General features: G+C 42.5%; 1 protein-coding gene across 1 annotated transcript in view; it reads right to left on the bottom strand.

The window, feature by feature from the left end:
• Positions 1 to 23,138, bottom strand: part of SPACA1 (sperm acrosome associated 1) — a 28,716-nt gene extending 5,578 nt beyond the window's left edge. The window contains exons 1-5 of the mRNA XM_048845061.2: positions 22,824 to 23,138; positions 15,559 to 15,615; positions 11,328 to 11,429; positions 10,832 to 10,938; positions 7,249 to 7,384 (exon numbers count right to left, since the gene is read on the bottom strand). Coding sequence (XP_048701018.1) covers positions 7,249 to 7,384; positions 10,832 to 10,938; positions 11,328 to 11,429; positions 15,559 to 15,615; positions 22,824 to 22,980 — 559 coding nt within the window. The 5' untranslated portion in view covers positions 22,981 to 23,138. The remainder of the gene's footprint in view (positions 1 to 7,248; positions 7,385 to 10,831; positions 10,939 to 11,327; positions 11,430 to 15,558; positions 15,616 to 22,823) is intronic.
• Positions 23,139 to 23,374: the final 236 nt, after the last annotated feature.

Below are 23,374 nucleotides of genomic sequence, written 5' to 3'. Positions count from 1 at the left end.
AAGTGACTAGAAAGCAGGGCCCCTAACTGGAAGGCTGGGGCTTCAGAGCAACATTTACTGTCGATAATAGGACTGCATATCCTAGGAAAGTGTCTGCTGTGGCATCGTGCATAATAGTGTAGTGATGGGCAAAAGTGTTTGTTGATGCCCATGTGGCTGCTTTGCAAATTTCAGCAATGGGGACATTACTGAGAAAGGCTATCGAGGTGGATAATGAACATGTGGAATGTGCTCTGATTGTGGAAGAATGTTGTCAATTGTGGAGTTCATAAGATAAAGATATACACTGCGAAATCCACTTTGAAAGGCATTGTTTAGATACAGCTGTGCCTCTGACTCTTTTGGTGGTGGAGAGCAATAATCATGGTGATTTTCGGAAAGGTTTAGTCCTGTCCAAGTAAAACACTAATGCTTGTCTCATGTCCAGTGTGTGTAGAGCTGTCTCCTGTTGGTTACTGTGAGATTTTGGGAAGAAGCAAGGAAGTTGTATAGGTTGGTTGAGATGGATAGATGTTGGAACCTTAGGCAGAAATCTCGGGTGTGGATGTAGTGTAACTTTGTCCTTGTAGAACAGTGTGGATGGTGGACATGCCATAAGGGCCATAATTTCACCAACTCATCGGGCAGAAGCGATGGTGACAAGGAAGGTCATTTTCATTGATAGATGCACATAAGAATAGGTTGCCATTGGTTCAAATGGGGGTCTAGTCAGAGAACGTAGGACAAGGACAAGATCCCAGGCAGGGGTCGGGTCTCCTATGTGGGGATAAAGGTTATAGAGACCCTTCAGAAGGCGTTTGGTGAGCAGATGTGTGAAGACAGAATGACCATCTATGTGGCAGTGAAAAGCAGTGATTGTCACCAAGTGTACCTGAATGGAGGTGGTGGATAGATCTGATTGTTTAAGGTCTGGCATGTGGTCCAGGATAAGTCCAGGGGAGGCTCACCAGCTTTAAAATCTAGTCCTTCAGTGAACATATATGTGACTAGTTGTGTCCCACCTACTATTTAAAAGTATTTGTTTGACTGCCTCTGAACAGGTTACTTCCAAATCCTGGAACCATGGAGGAGCCAGGCTTTGAGATGGGGCACCTTTTGAATTGGGATGGAGGATGTGTCCTGTGTTAGGAGCCGCTGCGTTGGAGGAAGAGAGATCAATTGGTGGTGAGACAAGGAAGCAATTGAGCCCTCCTCTTCCTCCTCCTCATTGCTGGGGAAGGGAGGTGCCATCCTTGGCAGAGAAAAGTAGGAGTGTTGTGCATTCTGAGAGGAGGGTGGAAGTGGGGGGAGGTCAAAGGAGCGGAGACTCAGAAGTGTCAGATACCAGCAGGTCTTTAGGGTACATAAAGTCTTGTGGAGGGGGGAAAAGCATCATTAGTGCTGGGGTGACTCAATGCCGAAGAAAGAGTGTATTCCCCTGAAGTGTCCATAGATGGTGCCAATGATTTGGCCAGTGCTGGTGACTTGGCTGGTGCCTTGGCCAGTGCAGATGATTTCAATGGTGCCGAGGGTTTGCTTGGTATCGACGGTCTTGTCGGTGTCCAAAAGGGTGCCTGTGCCATCATTTTTGTTGGTGCTATAGCTCCTGAAGTCAGCCTATATTGTTCCCCAGAGCTCGGAAACAGTGCCAAGGGCTGTAGATCTGCTCGGTTAGGGTCTTTAGACCATTTCTTTGCATCAGTACCAGAGGTACTTGGATGGGCCCTAGAGTTTTGTCCCTGCCAAACAATGTTGAGGCAACAAACCTTGCTGGGGAGGATATGCCTCAAGGTGTGAGGAGGGAGCCCATTTATTTTCATCTGAGTGAGAAACAAAAGACTTTCTTTTCAAGGGACATGGGAGTGAAGATAGGCAAACAACCTGGCAGAGAGTGAGGGCCTCTACAGGGAAAAGTCTGGGCCCGGGTCCGATGCCAGTTGCAGCGATTTCTCCATGAGAAGTTTTAATCTAATGTCTCAGTCTTTTCTGGCTCTGGATTTCAGGCCAAGGCAGTGGGAACACTTTTGTGGGACGTGTCCCTCTTCCAGACAGCAAATGTAGTGCAGATGTCCATCCATTACCGAGAAGGTGGCCTCACAAGAAACTCACTTCTTAAACTCGGGGGATCTGGGCAAAAGGGTGAAAGGAAAAGGCTTCCTAGTTGGGAAGGGCGGGAAGTGGAGAAATGGAAACCTAAGCTGTGAAATAACTATGAAATATTAAAACAAAAAATATATATATATTTAGATAGAAGAAAGAAAGGAGAAGAACATACTAACTGCCTTACACCAACAGGTGAGGCACTATCTAGTGAGGGAAATAGGGGAAGCGGGCTCTGCTGCGGATTCCGTCCCAGACCAAAGGCAATAGAGATGGAACTGGGGGCGGTCGGACTGCACAGTGCTATATATACGTCCCACTCAGAGCATGTGGTGGGGGGCATGTACAGTCCAACAGGCACAGCTGATGAAGATCTCTGATCCCAGGTGCAGGAGGTGCTGCCACACCTACAAGTAGAGCACCCATGGGGACATCATTCTAAGAACTGCCACTGCACCTTGTTTCCCAAAAAATTTTTCAGTGAGTTGGAGCTGTTCCTAGAGCATGATGTTGTAGATGAAGATGATAAAACAGTATTCTCTCTATAAGCAGAATGCTTGACCATTTGTTTACACACTTCAGCAGCATATATGCATTATTTTCACTTAATTTCAGACCCAGCTTTCTAAGTATATATTGTTTGTTTTGCTCCATTAAATAGGAATGCACTTTTTACTCCCTAGTCAGATTTTTTTGTACGTATGTACTACTGGTGCACATATCTTTGTTCCCCTTTTAGATCATCTGCAAGACTCTTTACACATTAAAAATGCATGTGCATGTCCAGATGTGGGAGCTGACTCTCTCTCTCTCTCACACACACACACACACAAAGACCAGGAATTCCAAATATGGTCACTGGGATTCCCTATTTCATTACTATATAATGCAACAGAAAAAATGATAATATGTAATATGTCCTTTGTAGAGTAGTCTGTTAGAAAGAGGCAGCCTCTGCCTGAATAGGAAGTGAACTGAACTCATGAGAAATGGGCTGCAGAAGTGCCTCAGCACAACCTACTGCCCACGTGGGTGACGTGCCATTTCTGATGCCTGACAAGCTGCTGCCTCCCCCTCCTCCACTGCTGGTGCCAATAAACACACTCACTAGGGTGATGGAACAAGGGGCACACTCTGGATTTTGGCAGACTGGCTCCCTTCACATGGCACCATGAGGAGAATCATTCTCTGTCTTCACCCCTTCCCCCGCAAAATCCTCCCTCCCTACAGAACTATAATTAGAAAACATGAATAAACTGCCTTATGGCACTGGAGTCTTCAAAAGCAACTTAACAACATAACAGGAAGGAGTATGAACAAATTCTTTACTGTATCTCATGATAGTGATTTGATAAGAGGGACATATGGAAAATTCAACTCCTAATGGGTGGGTTTTTCCTTGCAATGGCCATAATAATGTTTACTGAAGGAAAAACAAGTAATGGTTTTCTGTCCCCAGGATGCTACAGAAGAAGAACAGAACCAATCAGTCTGGAACTGTGTTGAAAATAAAGAAGAAAAGCCCATTTGTGATGACAGCTCATTGTGAAAAAGCATTATTATTGTTCAACAGAAGGTCAGTGAGAACTATGGTAATCTGCTGAGAAGTGCAAATGAAAGCTCTCTATAGGCAGCTTTACATTACACCAAGTTCTTTCATATAGCCACTTGGAATATGTGTGTGAACAATTCCTACAGGTCTCTTCCTGCCCTTTTGCAAAATGCATACTTCTTCCAGCTTTCTAACACATATCCTAAAATTTGAAGTGAAAAAGATCATGCTACATGTTTTAAACAAAAAAATGCTTATGCCTGTATGGGGCCAAATTCTCAGCTGGTGTAAATCAGTGTTCTCTATTTCTTCCAATAGAGCTATGCCTATTTACATTAGCTGAGAATTTGGCCGTAATGTTCAAATTACACAAGCATACAAGTCAAAAAGAGGGAAAAGAGAGTGGAATGAGGCCAGAACAAACAAGTTTTCCTCTTACCTGTTCATTTTGTTTTTTATAACTGTTGATCAGCACAAGGTTTTCCTTTCCCTGGCAGCAACAAGCAGGAAACCCAACCAACCAAGCTGAAGCATTTCCACTCCCCTTCCCCAGCCTTGCAGCTCATTCTCCATTTCTCTAGAGGAAGTGGAAGGAATTGGAAAACACCCATTATGATCCTATTCACTTCTCTCCAAGAACACATCTGGATCCTCTCAGGGAAAAGCCACGCTGAGTACCCACTGAACAAAGTTGTGTCGGTCAAAACCAGACCCTTCAGCTGGCAATGCTTCAGATAAGTGTGCACAGATCACCAGAAAGCCACATGACATAGGTCATCTACTTAGGCTTCACCTCCTTCTACTGGGAAAAAAAGGAGACAACCTGGGTAGACCCTAGCCACACAAGGCACTTCTGGTACTCTGTATGATTCCTGATATACTTTTCAATGACAATCACTGATTGGGGCCCTTGAAATGAACAAAGGGCCCAATCCAATGCCCTTTAAGGTTTATGGGAACCAAGGACACCCATTGATTTTAATGGGAATTGGCTCAGGCCCAAAGAAACTCAGCTTTCTAAAGGGTTCTGTTTTCAAGCAAGCCTTAAGAGCGCTCTCTAGATCTAGGGTATGCCAAATAGTCCCTTTCCTAGTCTTACATTGCTGACAAAAACTGGGCAAGAAAATATCTTGATTGATGTGAAAAGGCAAAAGCATTGTGGAAAGAAAACTAGGGAAGGTGCAAAGAACCCTATATCTGCGGAATAGCATATAAGGGAACAATCTAGAAGGTGTTGAAATCACTCGACTAGTGGCCATTACCACAGCAAGGGAGACTACATAGAAACTTACATTCTATGGATTCAAATGCCTCGAAGGGAAGGTGAAACATCATCTTAGTTGGAGGAATCTGAGGAAGTAACTCTAGGAGATACTGAACAAGGTCCACTGTTATCCTAAGTAAAACTGATCCACTGGGACAAAATCAGCCTGAGACCCTTCCCCTAGTGCCAATTCCATTCTGGTCTGAAACCCTTATAGTTAAATATGGATGCAGAAAAGAAGGGTTTGGCCTTGTAATTGGCCTTGAAAAATGACCAATTCTGCCCCTTGTACCTCTTCATTCCCCATCCCCCCCCAAAAAAATTTGCTTTTAAGGCTCTACCTCACTGGAGATTAACAGATGGCAAAGAAAAGGATCCACTCTGAGGAGAAAGGTTTAGATTTTCTGAAATAGGCAGAGATACCTTCTTGTTCAAGAGGTCTGATAAAGTAATGCCTAAACTCTCTGCAAAATATATTTTCAACTTTGGAGTGGGAGGGACAGCATTCTAATATGTGAAGTAACATTTCCCCCTCCCCCATCCCTCCAGAGTCTGAGCAACAGAGCGCTGCAAACTATCAGAGAAGAACTAAGAATGTCTGCATCTAAACACAGGGACTCCTGTGGCATATCTCTACAGCTTTTAGCAGCAAAAGGGACCTTTCAAAAGTTCTGATCCCCTTGGAGAGGTACATGAAGAAATCCTGATCTTGCTGGATCTCAGAAAGCCAACAGACAGCAGATCTGGCTATAGAAGAAAAAGGTCTCTGTAGAACTGTATAACTCACAATCAATTACTTTACTGATGATCTCTTCCACCTTCAGTTTTCTAGGTCATAACAGCTGCATGCACGTTAGGTGAAGTAAGCCACTCATCAGAAAATCCACTGGCAGTCTGTATAGCTTTAGAGCAGATTTAGAGGAAACCAGTTTGGCACTGAGCATGGAATAGGCTTTTTCCATTGTCTTCCGAAGAGTGGAACTTGATTATTTTTTTTCCAAGGAACAGAGGCAGTAGATCTTGGAGCCAGGCTTTGCTGAGAATCTTATAATTGCATAGCCAAACCAATCATTTCTGAATAGATATTCGTAATCCCTGTGAGACACTCTGTTGGATGGACCTTAGCCTAGCCCTCCTTCAGTAAACAACTTAATCATGTGTTTAAGCTCAAGCATGACTCCAAGTAAATGGGACTACTCAAGTGCTTAAACCTAAACACAGGAGTAAGTGCTGTGTTGATCAGGGTCAAAGGTAACCACTCCTTCCTACAAATGGAATTCAGAGATAGAATATAACCTGATAAAGCCAGAGCTCTGGAAGTTTTGCGGGAGCCTGATGGATTTAAGTATGAAAAAAAAATTCTGGATACTCTACAGAAGAAAAGAGAAGAGACCTTACCTCTGTGAGCAGAGTTCCTTTCTGAATTAAATGTCGCTTCAGAAGGACATGAAACCATGGGGGAGTAGAAAAATAAGGGACTTCAAGAGGTTTCCAGTCCCATGCCCTCTCCTCTACAATGTTTATTTGGATATTCAGTCTTGCTGGCAGCACACTTTTAAACCAGACTCTTTTCATTCTCCTCAATAAAATAGTCCTCCATGGCTCTAGGTCCATCTGAATCCGTATTTTTTTCAGACAGGGATTCTGTCCACATGAATAAGGTCCCCTCTCTTTTCTACTGATTGGGAAGACTGGAGTCTCCAGCTGGCCTCTCTGAATCTGAAAAGCAACTGGGACCACTGCTGTCTCTCCTGACAATGCAAGCAAAAATTACCTGCAGCAGAAGAGGGAAGAAAGCTGTTGCAGATGAACCATTTTATGAAATCTTCTTTTTAATTTTAAGCTTTTCTAAATCCAGAATGCATAATAAATTCAAGATGGCACCTAAATGTGTTAAAATTCAAAAGGTTGTCTTCCTACTTCTGTACTGCACTGGGGAATTTAAGAGGGGAGCTGAGAAGCAGAGAACAAGGTGCCACCAACTGGAGTAGAGCTGCTTCCATTTAACTGGTTGCCTTTCCTGCTTTTTTGCTAGCAGTGAGAGAAGACACCTGTGATCTGTGCAGATTGACCAAGCCATAGTAATGAATTAACAGGACGAACAGAAATAATTTATTTTAGCCTATAAATTTAAGAAATTACTTATTGCTACCATCAAAACCTCATATTTTCCATAGCCGTGATTTCTTTTATATTCGTCTTTTATTGATAAGCATTTATATGGCACTCATTATTATAGTATGTGAGCACCTGCTCTGATACTAAGGTGAAGTACAGTCTCATGAAGGCGTATAGCTACTCATTAAACACAAGCAATATCTTGTAAAAGGTTTAAAAGCTACTATGTACTTACCATCTGTTGTATATACTGTATATTTTACAGAGGCAACTATCTCATTATTTTCTTTTGTGTCACACTGGAAAGCTACTGGATGGGTATCCCTGTGTACCTCCAGAATAGCCGAATCATTAGGAAGAATCAGTGATTGCTATCCATATTAAAAAAAAAAAGACAAAATGGATTTTTTTTCGAATAGCTTTATAAGGGGGAAATGATCTATATCAAAATCATATGGAAAACTGGTTATTCTACTCAAGCACTTCTCAATCAGTTCCATACCAGGATCTCTCCCTCACTATCCAAAACCCCATCACATCTAGGCAGAATCCCCCTCCTATTCACCAAAGGAGTAGGGCAGTATGGTTATGACCCACTGACACTAGTTCACATCCTCCAGGTTGAGAACCCAAGTTCTAAGAACATAAGAATGGCCATACTGGGTCAGGCCAATAGTTCATCTAGACAGTGGCCAATGCCAATGAATGGAACAGGGCAATTATCAAGAGATCCATCCCGTCCTCCACTCCCAGCTTCTGGCAATCAGAGGCTAGGGACACTCAGAGCATGGGGTTTCATCCCTGAACATCATGCGTATTAGCTATAGAAGCACCTATCCTTCACGAACTTATCTAGCTCTTTTTTGACCCCCATTACGGTTCTGATCTTTACAACACTCCCTGGCAACGAGTTCCACAGGTTGACTGTGCACTATGTGAAGAGGTACTTCCTTTTGTTTGTTTTAAACCTGCTGCCTATTAATTTTATTGCGTGACTCCTGGTTTTCATCTTATGTGAAAGCATAAATAACACTTCCTTATCCACTCTCTCCACACCAGTCAAGATTTTATTGACCTCTATGATATCCCCTCTTAGTCATTTCTTTTCCAAGCTGAGAAGTCCCAGTCTTTTTAATCTCTCCTCATATGGAAGCTGTTCCATACCCCTAATAATTTCTGCTGCCCTTCTCTGTACCGTCTTTGATTCTAATATATCTTTTTTGAGATTGGTGCTCAGAACTGCACGCAGTATACCAGGTGTGGGCGTATCATGGATTTCTATACTTGCACTATATTTTCTGTTTTATCTATCCCTTTCCTAATGGTTCCTTACATTCTGTTCACTTTTCTGACTGCCACTGCACATTGAGCAGATGTTTTCAGAGCACTATCCACAATGACTCCAAGATCTCTTTGTCGAGTGATAACAGCTAATTTAAACCCTATCATTTGTATGTATAGTTGGTGTCATAAATATAAAGGGAAGGGTAAACCCCTTTGAAATCCCTCCTGGCCAGGGGAAAGCTCCTCTCACCTGTAAAGGGTTAAGAAGCTAAAGGTAACCTCGCTGGCACCTGACCAAAATGACCAATGAGGAGACAAGATACTTTCAAAAGCTGGGACGAGGGAGAGGAACAAAGGGTCTGTGTCTGTCTGTGTGCTGCTCTTGCCAGAGACAGAACAGGAATGGAGTCTTAGAACTTTTAGTAAGTAATCTAGCTAGGTATGTGTTAGATTATGATTCCTTTAAATGGCTGAGAAAAGCATTGTGCTGAATAGAATAACTATTTCTGTCTGTGCATCTTTTTTGTAACTTAAGGTTTTGCCTAGAGGGGTTCTCTATGTTTTTGAATCTAATTACCCTGTAAGATATCTACCATCCTGATTTTACAGGGGGGATTTCTTTATTTCTATTTACTTCTATTTTTTATTAAAAGTCTTCTTGTAAAAACTGAATGCTTTTTCATTGTTCCCTTTGTCTTTCCTCAGCCTGAAATTTGGCTAATTCCAGCTGTAGTTGAGCTGAGGATTTGGTCATTCTAACCTCTCTGTTTTTAACTAACTTTACACCTGAGGTTTAGAAATAAACAAACAAAACTTGGCTGTAAAATTTTGCTGTGCTGCAATAGAATACCTATTCTCTGATAGTGATTGTCAGCCTACAGAAAAAGACAATTCCCTTGTCTCTGCTCTGGGCCCAAATTAAAGCAAAAAACCTCCAACTGCTTGGAAACCTGCTTACCCAGCCCAAAGAAAAAGCAAATGGGTAGAACACACACCCCCTATTTACTTTTAGGAAGAAAAGAAAAAAAAACCTCTGGATTGGAAGATTTCCCTGCAGGAGTTAAGTACCCTGCCTCCAGGCAAAAAAAACCTGCAATTCACAAGATAATCCCCTTTTGTCTCTGCTTGGCCACAAAGCAGAGAGAAACCAAGCTGCTTTCAGTTTCAAAGCTGCTTTCTGGACTTTCTTTCCAAAGAAAAAAAAATTTCCTTTTTAAAATCTGTATTTCTAGTTCAAAAAATCTCAACTGGATCTCAAAATGATTTCAGGTTAATCCCACCACTATGCCACCATGTCAAGGTTCCTCCCCCACTCTGAACTCTAGGGTACAGATGTGGGGACCTGCATGAAAAAACCCCCTAAGCTTATCTTTACCAGCTTAGGTCAAAACTTCCCCAAGGTACAAAATATTACACCCGTTATCCTTGGAATGGCCGCTACCACCACCAAACTAATACTGGTTACTGGGGAAGAGCTGTTTGGACGCGTCTTTCCCCCCAAAATACTTCCCAAAACCTTGCACCCCACTTCCTGGACAAGGTTTAGTAAAAAGCCTCACCAATTTGCCTAGGTGACTACAGACCCAGACCCTTGGATCTTAAGAACAATGAACAATCCTCCCAACACTTGCACCCCCCCTTTCCTGGGAAATGTTGGATAAAAAGCCTCACCAATTTGCATAGGTGACCACAGACCCAAACCCTTGGATCTGAGAACAATGAAAAAGCATTCAGTTTTTACAAGAAGACTTTTAATAAAAAATAGAAGTAAATAGAAATAAAGAAATCCCCCCTGTAAAATCAGGATGGTAGATATCTTACAGGGTAATTAGATTCAAAAACATAGAGAACCCCTCTAGGCAAAACCTTAAGTTACAAAAAAGATGCACAGACAGAAATAGTTATTCTATTCAGCACAATGCTTTTCTCAGCCATTTAAAGGAATCATAATCTAACACATACCTAGCTAGATTACTTACTAAAAGTTCTAAGACTCCATTCCTGTTCTGTCTCTGGCAAGAGCAGCACACAGACAGACACAGACCCTTTGTTCCTCTCCCTCGTCCCAGCTTTTGAAAGTATCTTGTCTCCTCATTGGTCATTTTGGTCAGGTGCCAGCGAGGTTACCTTTAGCTTCTTAACCCTTTACAGGTGAGAGGAGCTTTCCCCTGGCCAGGAGGGATTTCAAAGGGGTTTACCCTTCCCTTTATATTTATGACAGTTGGGATTATGTTTTCTAATGTGCATTACCTTTTGCATTTATTTACTCAAGTAAGAACAAAAAAGGTTACCTTCTAAAATACATTACAGAACTTATTGCTTACTTTAAATAAAGGAAAATTGGAGCTCTCCAAAGTAGTGGGGCACACAAGCTCTTGTGCCATCTGACTGTCAAAGAAAAACTGAAAGATTTCATTTGTATTATGATCGCAAAGAAAAGAATTAAACCAGGAGTTTGCGTGAGATTGTTGAAGCAGCTGGTAAAAGTATTGAATACATCATTCTCCTGCACAAAGTGAGGTTCAGTTGCTCACCTGGTCTGGAATTAACATTTTCCAAAGATATGTAAATCGATTCTCTGGAGGTATAAAAATACATGGGATCTTCACAGTTGCAAGGCTTTCAGAAATTGGTCTACCCCCTGTGGAAGAAAATTTTAATAGATACATCTATAACACCTCTGTATGTACCATACATTTCATAATTTACCTAATCAAGGAATGTTATTTTGAAATTGTTCTTTCAATTAAAACCATTTAAAATATCTGCAGTTTGACTTAATATTTAGAACTACATACATATCTACAAAATAGAAAATAAGTGCAGAAAATGTACTTTACAGCGACTTAAAATCAAACACACATCAGTACAGAAATGAGTTCTGAAATGTTACTAGATTGCCTAATGGGGTAATTGGAGAATAGAATGCAATCATTTCATTCCACTTCTACCACACTCACACAGAATAAGGATGTTTCCCTTGAATAAACACATTCACTCTAAATTCCTATATCATAGGATTCTACTTACATCCGCAATCTACTGGTCCTCTGCATTCCTCTACACGAACAATACATTTTGTTTCACTTCCAGGGCACCCGTTGGTTAATATAACTTCTCGAATGCCAATACCTTTGCAAAAAATATTTAAAATATGTTTTAGTTTCCATTTCTTCTTTTTCTTCCAACATTTTTTGCCTTCTCCCTCTTTATATTGGATACTAAACTAATTTATCTACCATACATTAGGAGAAACAGACCCTCTCAGAGCTTCTGCCAAGGCTATGCAATATGTGTGCTTAAGATTTGGCAGAGAACACTTACTTTTGCCCACTTTCATCACCTAAGGTCCTTTAAAACACACAGATCCTCAGAGTAACCATGTCACATTTTTAAAAAGTCATTCTTAAACTTCTTTTAGAAGAATTCAAAATACAATTAAACTTTATATAGTATACTCCAGATTATCCAAAAAGCATGTGGGACACGGATTTTGTTTGGATAATCAAGAGGGCAGGAGCCATTCAGGAACCAGTAGCGGGGTGGCCTCCCTTGAGACTGAGGGCTCATCCTCCTTCTTCTCTTTGCAGCCTTGGCTGGGGTCTCTGCTCTGTCCCACTAGGACTACAGGTTCCCCACCCACGCATCTTACACCTTGTGCCTGCAGGGATTGGGTATCACTGGGCCTGCAGCAGCAAAGGGATCTCTCTCTGCAGCACTGCTGTCACAGCCCCACTCACTCACTTCCATGACAGTGGGGTTGCAGAGGACTCCCTGTGCTACCGCAGGAGTCTTTCACCAGCAGAGTGGCCTCCCCTGTAGACAGAGCTAGTCCTACTATACCTCCTTATAGTCCTGGCTGGGGTCTCTGCTCTATGATATGCTTTGAGCAAAGGATTGGACTAGATGACCTCCTGAGGTCCCTTCAAACCCTGATATTCTATGATTCTATGAACCCCCATATTACTGAACCCCTTTCTTGTCCCCTGCATAATATACATGCTACAGAGAGCATGTATTTCCTATATCTCATGCTGGGGGACAAGGAAGGGATTCAGATAACACAAAGGGTTTTGGATAAACAGAAATATTCTGTGTACTGCTAAAAAACAAAACAGCGAATCAAACATCAAAGCTGACTAGCAGTATTCATGAACATGGCCTTTCAGTGCCCAAGTCAGCTGGTGCTGGGAGCACGGTAGAGATAGCCTTCCCACTCTGACCCTGACCCTGCAGTGTACTGGGCACCTTTAATTCACACTGATGTCAACAGGGATTGAGTGTGCTAAGCACCTCATAGGATAGGATCCTCTTAGAAGGAGAGCCTTGAATCACTGAGCAGTAACCAGTATTGGCTGGCTAAGGAACAACACTGACAGGCTCTGAAGTGAATCCCATTCAGACCTCCTCATTGTGACCCTCATAACTCCACCTAAGACATGGAGGGTCCTACTGAAGATAAGGAGGGGAAGTAGGTAATCATAAATATTGAAGGTTAAGGGAAATGTCTGTATAAAATTCAATTAAATAAAATGTATTTACTCTCAAACATCAGTATTTCAATGGGAACACTGCCTCATTTTAACCATTACAAATTCAAAACAAATGCTATATTTATTTTTGCCAAAGAATGTGTACACAGTTCACTGAAATGACATAGGGTGTGGGGGTGGAGGGAATAGTATGTTTAGGCCCAGTAAACACTGAAGAAATTGCCATTATTCTAGCAGCATGTTGTTTACTAAACTGCAGGGGCATGGGAAAAGGGGAGTTAAAACTCTCCTGAAGTATGATAAATGGGAAATTGATTTGAATGCTGAATTAACCCCGCTGATGTGAAGAATAATTTGTTGTGATGTATCTGCCTCCTTTAAATGTGTAGGATACACACTGATAGATTTTAGAATATTTCACAGATGACATATAGCTCATGAAACAATACTTCAAGTGACAGAGTGAGACCACAACACTTACTGAAACTGTCACAAAACAGGAATCATTCTCCACTGCTGAGAACGTCTCATCTCAAGGATGCAGAGACAGAGGTGTAAATGACAATGAACTGACACTTTTATTAAAGACATTCCTCTTACTTTAGAGCTAGGTCTTTTTGTTGTCTGGGAAAACAGAAGGGGAGTGAGCAGAAAACCTGTGAACATCAAAATGGCTTGTTTGAAAAAATCTGGATGCTGAGCTAACTGTGGTCACATTTAGTAGGAAAGAACATGCCTGTTTTAACTACCTGAATATTAAAACTATGGCACCCTATCAAAGTCAAAGAGTTGACTAAAAGAACCCCATCCTGAGACCTACAGGCCAATTCAGTACTCCCCTGCCTCTCCATTTTGACCAGTTTTGTCTTCTATTCCCAGAAAACTTGTTTCCCTTTTCCCCTCCCTATTAGCAGCTGCCAACTCTGCAGAAGTTAATCTCCTGCAATACCTGTAAAATGAAGTCTTATTTTAAAGAGTTATTCAAATTAACTTGGACGGAAACATGGTCATGTTGAATTAGAAAGATTAGAAACATGGAACTTGAAAAAATGCAAGTTAATAATACAGCTGGGAAAAATAATACAAAAAGTAAACATCAGTGGGAAGGAAAATACAAATGATGAAAGAGACCTAGAGGTAATAGCAGACAGAAAAATTAGACATAAATTTATTGGGACACAGCAGCAAAAAAGACTAATGCAGAATTGACCAAAATATTAACAAGCATCATTATTATGAAGAAATAAGGCTTTGTGATCTCTCTATAAGGTGAGGTATTACCACGTCAGGTATATTGAATTCTTACCACAACATTACCAGAAAGATATTGAGAAACTGGAGGCAGTTCAAACAGCAACAAAAATTACTGAGGGATGTAGGGATGAATTTATAAGTAAAGATTAAGGGAGTTAAATGTGTATCGTTTGGCTGGATGGACTGGAGGGAGTACCTTTCAACCTGCCAACACCCAACTAATGTGTGACTGAAACCCAAAATGAGGGACACAAAATAATATCCAAATTCAAAATTATGGGGAACACCCTTTAGTGTAAATAATCCTTCATCCAACCTCTAACTGATGATTATTTATTTAGGATTTAAACAACTGACATCAATAACAGTGAAGGGACATCACATTTGTTGGGAACACAGGTAACTTTGGGACTAAACTGAGTTAAGTCCCCCAAGTGGAGGGACATCTGAGAGGTCCACTGAAGAGGTGGGCTGTGATAATAGTCTCTAAATATCTTAAGGGTGAAAGCATGAAAGAAAATGAGATTATTTAGGATGGCTCATAATGAGGAGAAGTGAGGTGTATAACCAGCAGTAAATGATTAAATTAAGAAAGGGCATAATTAAACTGAATGTCAGAAAAAAAGACTTTTTGAGATCAAGATGTATTAGCATGTGGAATAGTTTCCCAAGGGCAGTAGTGGAAGCCTCATCATTTGCGACATTCAGAACTAGTCAGGAAAAAAATACTAGAGAATGTAATGTACGAAATAATACCATATTGGCTGGGGAACAGACTAATTGATTTGAAAGCTGGTGGTTTCCCTCCTCCCTTCTTGTTCCCAGGTACTATGATACTATGAGAGACAGATTCTGTCCAAAACAAATTCAATACTATTTCTGAACCTTCTGCTAAATGGGTATTTTCTAAGCAATGCAGTGCCACTCCATTCCAGCCCCTATCACCACTCTAATACCACAGATGTGTTCTTTGCAACATGTCCAGTTTTCATCAGATGAGTGAAGCAAAAATTCTGAGATTCTGTGTGCTGAATTTTCATCCTATCTTTCTCCAGGATACCTCTTCTTTCTATTACATAGTTCATAAATTATATAAATGTGAAATATAGAATAGACTACTGCAGATGAGCGATTTTTTGATAGAGCTGGCAATACTGTATGTGGGAAGACATCTGTGAGATGCATCAGAAGATCTTTCATCTTCTGAACATCTCACAGATGTTCACAAATAGAGAAAATTGTTACTTTGGTGAAGGCAGCTCATGTGCCAATAAATGTAGGGAACTGGTTTAAAATAGGAGCTTGCAGGCTGTGAAATTAATAAAACAACAGATCTGACCTAAACTTCTAATGACAATCAGCTTGATTGTTTTTGTTAATTATAGTTATTGGAAATTGAAATCAATGAGAGGTGAAGGAGAGCAAGCAAATTACACCTGCTAAATTGCTAGAGTTAGCACTTTTTTCCACCAAACAAATTACAATATGCTTTATTCATCTGCTTTCCTACTTACCACACGTAACTGTGCATACTCCAAATTCTACTTCCTTGGATACTGTAGCATTCAGACCTAAACACAAAGTCTGAAGTTACATTTCTAATACAATGACACCTGCTTGGAGGGTGTGTGGGGGATCGGGCAGACGGATGGGGAGGAAATACCCAATTACCAGGAAAGTCACTTCTTGAAGTCTTCCCTAGTCCTTTTCAGAAAACCAAGTGCAAATAACTAATATTTAAATCTTAATCTCATTTTTGAGAAAATACTCTGCATTTCCTTATAAATCAATCTACTCTGTTAAATTAGTTTACTGCAGTGGTTCTCAAACTTTTGTATTGGTGACCCCTTTCACACAGCAAGCCTTTCAGTGCAACCCCCCCTTATAAATAAAAACACTTTTTTTATATTTAGCACTATTATAAATGCTGGAGGTAAAGCGGGGTTTGGGGTGGAGGCTGACAGCTCGCAACCCCCTCCCCCCCACATAATAACATGTGACCCTCTGAAGGGTCACGACCCCCAGTTGGAGAATCACTGATTTACTGAATACCTTGAGAAGTACAAAATATCTATGCACAATATAGGTCTTCCCTAAAAGGGAAGAAGTGGGGGCAAAAGATCTATCTGGCTTTAAGATTAAACTCGATAAGTTTATGGAGGAGATGGTATGATGGGATAACATGGTTTTGGTAATTAAATATTCCTGGTAAATAGGCCCAATGGCCTGTGATGGGATATTAGATGGGGTGGGATCTGAGTTTCCCAGGAAAGAATTTTCTATAGTATCTGGCTGATGAATCTTGCCCATATGCTCAGGGTTTAGCTGATTGCCATATTTGGGGTTGGAAAGGAATTTTCCTCCAGGGCAGATTGGAAGAGACCCTGGAGGTTTTTCGCCTTCCTCTGTAGCATGGGGCATGGGCCACTTGCTGGAGGATTCTCTGCTCCTTGAAGTCTTTAAACCATGATTTGAGGACTTCAATAGCACAGACATAGGTGAGAGGTTTTTTGCAGGAGTGGTGGGTGAAATTCTGTGGCCTGCGTTGTGCAGGAGGTCAGACTAGATAATCATAATGGTCCCTTCTGACCTAAATATCTATGAATCTATGAAAAGAGTTAAGCAAAATTCTCTGTAAACAATATTTCAATCAACTCATTTCCTAGTTCTTTTTGGCAAATGCAAGCCTTCCCACATGATTTTTTTCTCCATCACACTTTAAGGTCAGCTTTAGACAGCCAGCACAAGCGATGAATCAACCAGGTACAGTCTTTTAATTAACTCTTGTGGTTTTAACCACTATGATTTGGCTTCTTCCATTTTTCTGGTACTTCTCAGACTAGGAAATGGGTTTCGCAAAATATGCAGAAGCAAAAGGTTCACATCTCCATCTGGGATTCAAATATGGATGATATATTTTATTAATATTAGCATGAAAGTTGAATGTTTATAAGGATGCTAAGATAAAGTAACTGCTCAATAGAGGAATTAAACAACTTTATGCAGTGTCTTTAAAACAATTCATTAAACAGGTAATACATCTTTTTAATCGTCTAAAATGCAAAGGGATAAAGAAGATTTATTTAGCTGTTTTTACAAGTCTACATAATCAGTGTATCCTACTCCAAATATGTTGTTATGATAATAAATACCATAAATGCAAAGTTTACTTTTTCTATTCCTCATTTTTTTTTGTTTTGGAATCTCTTTTACACAAAATGTTATGTTAATTCAGTAATACAAGTTTATATTTCTCTTCTTTTAAGCTGTTAAAACTTTACATAACATTTCTGTGGTTGAAAAATTAGTGGGTCCTTTCCACTAGCAGTCAGTGATACACAAATATAAAGTAGCCCTCCTTACTCTACAGTAAGGGATTAACACTACAGTGGTAGTAGGCATAAATTGATATCAAACTGTTATAACCTCTTTTCCAACATTATTCATGAAACTTCATAATTCTACATTTGTGCTATTCCTAACTGTCACTATGACTTTGTGATTTATTTAAATATATAAGCTGTGCTAATCAGAACACTCTTTTAGTACATGTACAACAATATTTAAAGAATAATTTCACAATTTAGCTCATTATTATTAACTCTCTCAAACCAGAAAGGGAGGGGAAAAAATAGGTTCTGTCAGTATCACCTCATGCAAAATCACGTGAAAACAGAGAGATGGCCCATAACTTAAGACACCATGCCTTCAGTGTCCACCTTCCCCACCCTTTCACCCCCCCCCCCCCACAACCACCATTTAAATCTGTGAGATGTTAGCTCAAGAACTTTGGCTAATCTCAACCACCACAGCACAATAGAAAGGGAGAGGAGATTTCCAAGATCCCATCTATAATACAAATGTAAACATGTTTAAATGTGGCTGTGATCAACCCATATTATAACATGGTTTATTTTCGTTCATAGGGACAGAAAAAAAACATGTTAGAGAACTGGGAAAATTGGAGGGCAGATCCTTGGCTGGTGTACATTGTCATAGTTCTATTGATTTCAATGGAGCCATCACAATTTACACTCGCTGAGGAACTGCCACAAGGGGTAAAAGACACGTGGCACACTTGCAGCTAGCCAGGTCAGCTGACTCAGGCTTGCAGGACTCAGGCTACGGCGCTAAAAATTGCTCTGTAGATGTTCAGGCTCTGGCTGGAGCCCAAGCTCTCAGCCCCTCCATCCTCACCCACAATATGAGCCAGAGTCAGCTGACTGGGGCCTGCTGCAGGTTTTTTACCCAAGGTGTCTACCCCAGAGTCTACGTATTACAGTCATCCAATCTAGAGATGACCAGATCTGGCAACTGTGGCAAGGTGTGGTCACATCTGAAAGGAGGGTTTGCAATCTCCCATCCAAATACAAATGAAAAAAAGGATTTTGGTCACTGCTACTACTTGATTTAAGAGCAGCTGGGGACCCAACAGATTCAGAGATTACTAACAAAAGGTGAGCAACCTTACTACCCAAAGCAAGCAAACTTCCTCTATGGGGCAGATATCAACTATGCTATCCTCTCTGGAGGCTTCCCGCAATCCAGTAGCATTATTATAAAACATAATATGACTCTTTTGTTGCAAACTTAAGCAAACTAAGCAGTCATGGGATAAGAGGGAAGGTCCTCTCGTGGATCAGTAACTGGTTAAAAGATAAGAAACAAAGGGTAGAAATAAATGGTCAGTTTTCAGAATGGAGAGAGGTAAACTGTGGTCCCCCAAGGATCTGTCCTGGGACCAGTGCTGTTCAACATATTCATAAATTATATGGAAAGGGCAATGAACAGAAAGGTGGCAAAATTTGCAATGGTTACAAAATTATTCAAGATAGTGAAGTCCAAAGCTGACTGCGAAGAGTTACAAAAGGATCTCACTAAACTGGGTGACTGTGCAAGAAAATGGCAGATGAAATTCAATGCTGATAAATGCAAAGTAATTCACATCGGAAAACAATCCCAATTATACATACAAAATGATGGGGTCTAAATTAGCTGTTACCACTCAAGAAAGAGATTGTGGAGTCATAGTAGACAGTTTTCTGAAAACATCTGCTGAATGTGCAGCGGCAGTCAAAAAAATGAACAGAATGTTAGGAACCATTAGGAAAGAGATAGATAATAAAACAGAAAATACCAGAACGCCACTACAGAAACCCATGATACACCCACACCTTGAATACTGCCTGCAGTTCTGGTCACCCCATCTCAAAAAAGATACATTAGAATCGGAAAAGGTACGTAGAAGGGCAACAGAAAGGATTAGGGGGACAAAACAGCTTCCATACAAGGAGAAATTTAAAAAACTGGGACTGTTCAATTCAGAAAAGAGACGACTAAGGGGGGATACAATAGAGGTCTATAAAATCATGAATGGCGTGGAGAAAGTGTATAGGGAAGTGTTATTTACCCCTTCACATAACACATCACACTGGAGCTAGGGGTCATTAGATGAAATGAAAAAGCAGAAGGTTAAAAACAAAAATAGGAAGTACATCTTCACACAATACACAGTCAACCTGTGGAACTTGTTGCCATGGTCTGTTGTGAAAGCCAAAAATATAACTGCATTCAAAAAAAGAATTAGATAAGCTCATGAAGGATAGGTTCATCAATAGCTATTAGTCAAGATGGTCAGGGATGCAATCCCATGTACTGGGCTTCCCTAAACATTCAATTGCCAGAAGCTTGGACTGGACAATTGGGGATGGATCACTCGAAACTGCCATGTTCTGTTTATTCCCTCTGAAGCATCTGGCACTAGCCACTGTGTGAAGACAGGATACTGGGCTAGATGAACCTTTGGTCTGACTTGATATGGTCATTCTTATGTTTTTAAACTTACAATAGTAATTTGTTCATAAGAGATGAATAACTCTGAATTTAAAAAAAAGGATTTTTTTATTTTCAAATACTATGCCAACTAAACTTTTAAACATATTTAGTCACTTAAAACTGATTGACTCTAAATTAGCATGCCAATCAGAAATAATTATCAGTGGACTCAATCCTGATGTCAGTGAATTTGAAAAAAAACAACAAAGAAAAACAAAAACAAATAACAAAATCTTTATGTGGAACAGGAGCAGACGCAATGATATAATACTGTACATTTCACTGTTATGATGTAATCTCACCTCTTTTTTTACTTGCATTTCCTCCCTAGATTTTTTAAACCAATCTAAAATTTGAGAACTCTCCCCAGAAAAAAAAAAAACCTATTGATCCATACATTTATGTATGCCTTTTTCATTTTGCATCAGACACTGATAAAAAGGTATAGCATCCTCCCTATGCAAAGAGATTTATGTATATAACTTCCACTAGCATTAATCGGAGATATATAATGCAAACCTCACACAAACTGAGATGAGCCTATGCTAAAATAATATATATTTCACATTCCAGTCATAGGGCTGCAATTAGTGCCAGCAAAGCATAGACATCTCAGGTTCTTCTCTACATTTGTAATCCTAGTAAAAACGATGCAGAGCAGAAACTGTTTCTATTATTCTCTCTTTTCATTACAAGTCACATCACAGGATGCACATAATACATTTTGATAAACACTTAAAAATCCTATTTGAGAATGTCAATGGAGGTTGTCCAAGTCATGCCTGTGAAGTGAACTAATAGAGAAAGTCACTCATTCATGTTTTAAATGTTTTACCCTTATTGTGGCTTATTAGCAATATTTTCCACTACGCTGCATGAGGCCTGAACGTCCAGGGGGTAACCTCAACACTCTCATTTCTAGTTCCAGGACTGCTGGAACTCAGGTTTTGTAGTCAAAGCAGCTGGCTGCATTGATCCCTCATGATGCCTGATAGGCAATTTCTGTAATGACACTGAGAGTGGTTACATCTGAGCAGGGAAATGGCATAAACACAGTATGAAAAATTATGTGGTAGGGAAAAATAAGATAACCCTATTTGGACAATGAGACAGATGAAATTCTGTAAAAGGAAAAGTCCACTTTCAGATGGCTGAAGGAAGGAATACAATTCACTATATAGCTGGCCTTGTGTCTAATGACACACTAGATGTGAACTTAGGTGTCTCATTGCTCAATGAACTAACAGACTATGAGGGAGTTTACGTCTACCCAACACATTCCTTTAGCCCACACTGTTCAGCTACAAGAATCACAAGTAAATCTAGAATTTTTAGAATTCCCCTTGCTCCCCCTTTAGGAGGGCCCTAGAAACTCTGTGACTTGATAAATCATGAATGAACAAGGACATCTTCCCACTGTTGGCATATGATATGAACTACTCTCCTGCTATCCATGCACCAGGGGAGCCAAGCTCCTTCCTGGTGAAGGTAAAGGGGGCCAGGGAGCCTTTCTGCACTTCCCCACTCCTAGCATGCTCAGGGAAATCCTGCTTGCCCTCAAAACCCAGGGACCATCCCCGCTGCATGATACCCCCTCACCCTGCCTGGCACCCGGCAGACCCCATCACCCTGCCTAGCACCCCACAGACACTCCCCCCTCATCCTCTCTAGCACCCCCTGAAATCCCTTCACCCTGTCTGGCACCCCACAGACACTCCCCCCCCATCCTTTCTAGCAGCCCCTGAAATTGCTTCATCCTGCCTGGCACCCCACAGACACCCCACTCATCCTCTCTAGCACCCCCTGAAATCCCCTCACCGTGCCTGGCACCCCACAGACACCCCCCCTCATGTTCTCTAGCACCACCTGAAATCGCTTCACCCTGCCTGGAACCCCACAGACACCCCACTCATCCTTTCTAGCACCCCCTGAAATCCCCTCACCCTGCCTGGAACCCCACAGACACCCCACTCATCCTTTCTAGCACCCCCTGAAATCCCCTCACCCTGCCTGGAACCCCACAGACACCCCACTCATCCTCTCTAGCACCCCCTGAAATCCCCTCACCCTGCCTGGCACCCCACAGACACCCCCCTCACCCAATCTGACACTCCACAGACACCCCCCCTCATCCTCTCTAGCACCCCCTGAAATCCCCTCACCGTGCCTGGCACCCCACAGACACCCCCCCTCATGTTCTCTAGCACCACCTGAAATCGCTTCACCCTGCCTGGAACCCCACAGACACCCCACTCATCCTCTCTAGCACCCCCTGAAATCCCCTCACCCTGCCTGGCACCCCACAGACACCCCCCTCACCCAATCTGACACTCCACAGACACCCCCCCTCATCCTCTCTAGCACCCCCTGAAATCCCCTCACCGTGCCTGGCACCCCACAGACACCCCCCCTCATGTTCTCTAGCACCACCTGAAATCGCTTCACCCTGCCTGGAACCCCACAGACACCCCACTCATCCTCTCTAGCACCCCCTGAAATCCCCTCACCCTGCCTGGCACCCCACAGACACCCTCCTCACCCAATCTGACACTCCACAGACACCCCCCCTCATCCTCTCTAGCACCCCCTGAAATCCCCTCACCGTGCCTGGCACCCCACAGACACCCCCCCTCATGTTCTCTAGCACCACCTGAAATCGCTTCACCCTGCCTGGAACCCCACAGACACCCCACTCATCCTCTCTAGCACCCCCTGAAATCCCCTCACCCTGCCTGGCACCCCACAGACACCCTCCTCACCCAATCTGACACTCCACAGACACCCCTCCTCATCCTCTCTAGCACCCCCTGAAATCCCCTCACCCTGCCTGGCACGCCACAGACACACCCCCCTCATCCAGTCTGACACCCCCCCCCCCCCCTGCCTAGGACCCTGCTGTCCAGCCCACCCTGCAGGGACCCGTCGGTCCAGCCCCGCCCCTCACCCGGCTCTAACAGCTGCACTATCGGCTCCAACGCGGCTTGCTCCAGGGCAGAGCCGCTGTCGTTCTTGGCGCTCACGGGCTGCTGGGCCAGCAGGCTCAGGAGCAGCCCCAGGCGCAGGGCGAGGCGCCCCGCGTCCCCGGCCGCCCGCAGCCCCATCCTCCGCCGCGCCCCGAGTGGCCGCCCCCGCGTCCTGAGCCCAGCGCCGAGCCGCCCCGCCGGAACCGGCCGCCGCAGCCCGGCAACCCCTGAGGCGTCACAAAGGCCCGGCTCTGCGTTCGGAGCTGCCGCCAAGCCAGGCGGGGGGCGGGCTCCGCGCGCCCGCCTCTGCGTGATGATGCCAGGAGACACCCTCCCGACCACCACTCCACTGCATGGTCCCCCCCTCCAGACCCTCTTTCCATCCTCCTTGTCCTCAGTCCCCGCCCCCGACTCCCCTCCCCTGTCCCTTGTTCTCCATCTGGCACCCCAAAAACATTCCCACCCTTCTCTGCCCCTCCCTCCTGGCTGGGCACCCCCCGCTAGACCCTCCTTCTCTGCCTCCTTTCCATTG

The sequence above is a fragment of the Caretta caretta genome, chromosome 3 (genome assembly GCF_965140235.1).
Source record: "Caretta caretta isolate rCarCar2 chromosome 3, rCarCar1.hap1, whole genome shotgun sequence".
NCBI lineage: Eukaryota > Metazoa > Chordata > Testudines > Cheloniidae > Caretta > Caretta caretta.
This window is presented reverse-complemented; position numbering and strand designations above follow the sequence as displayed.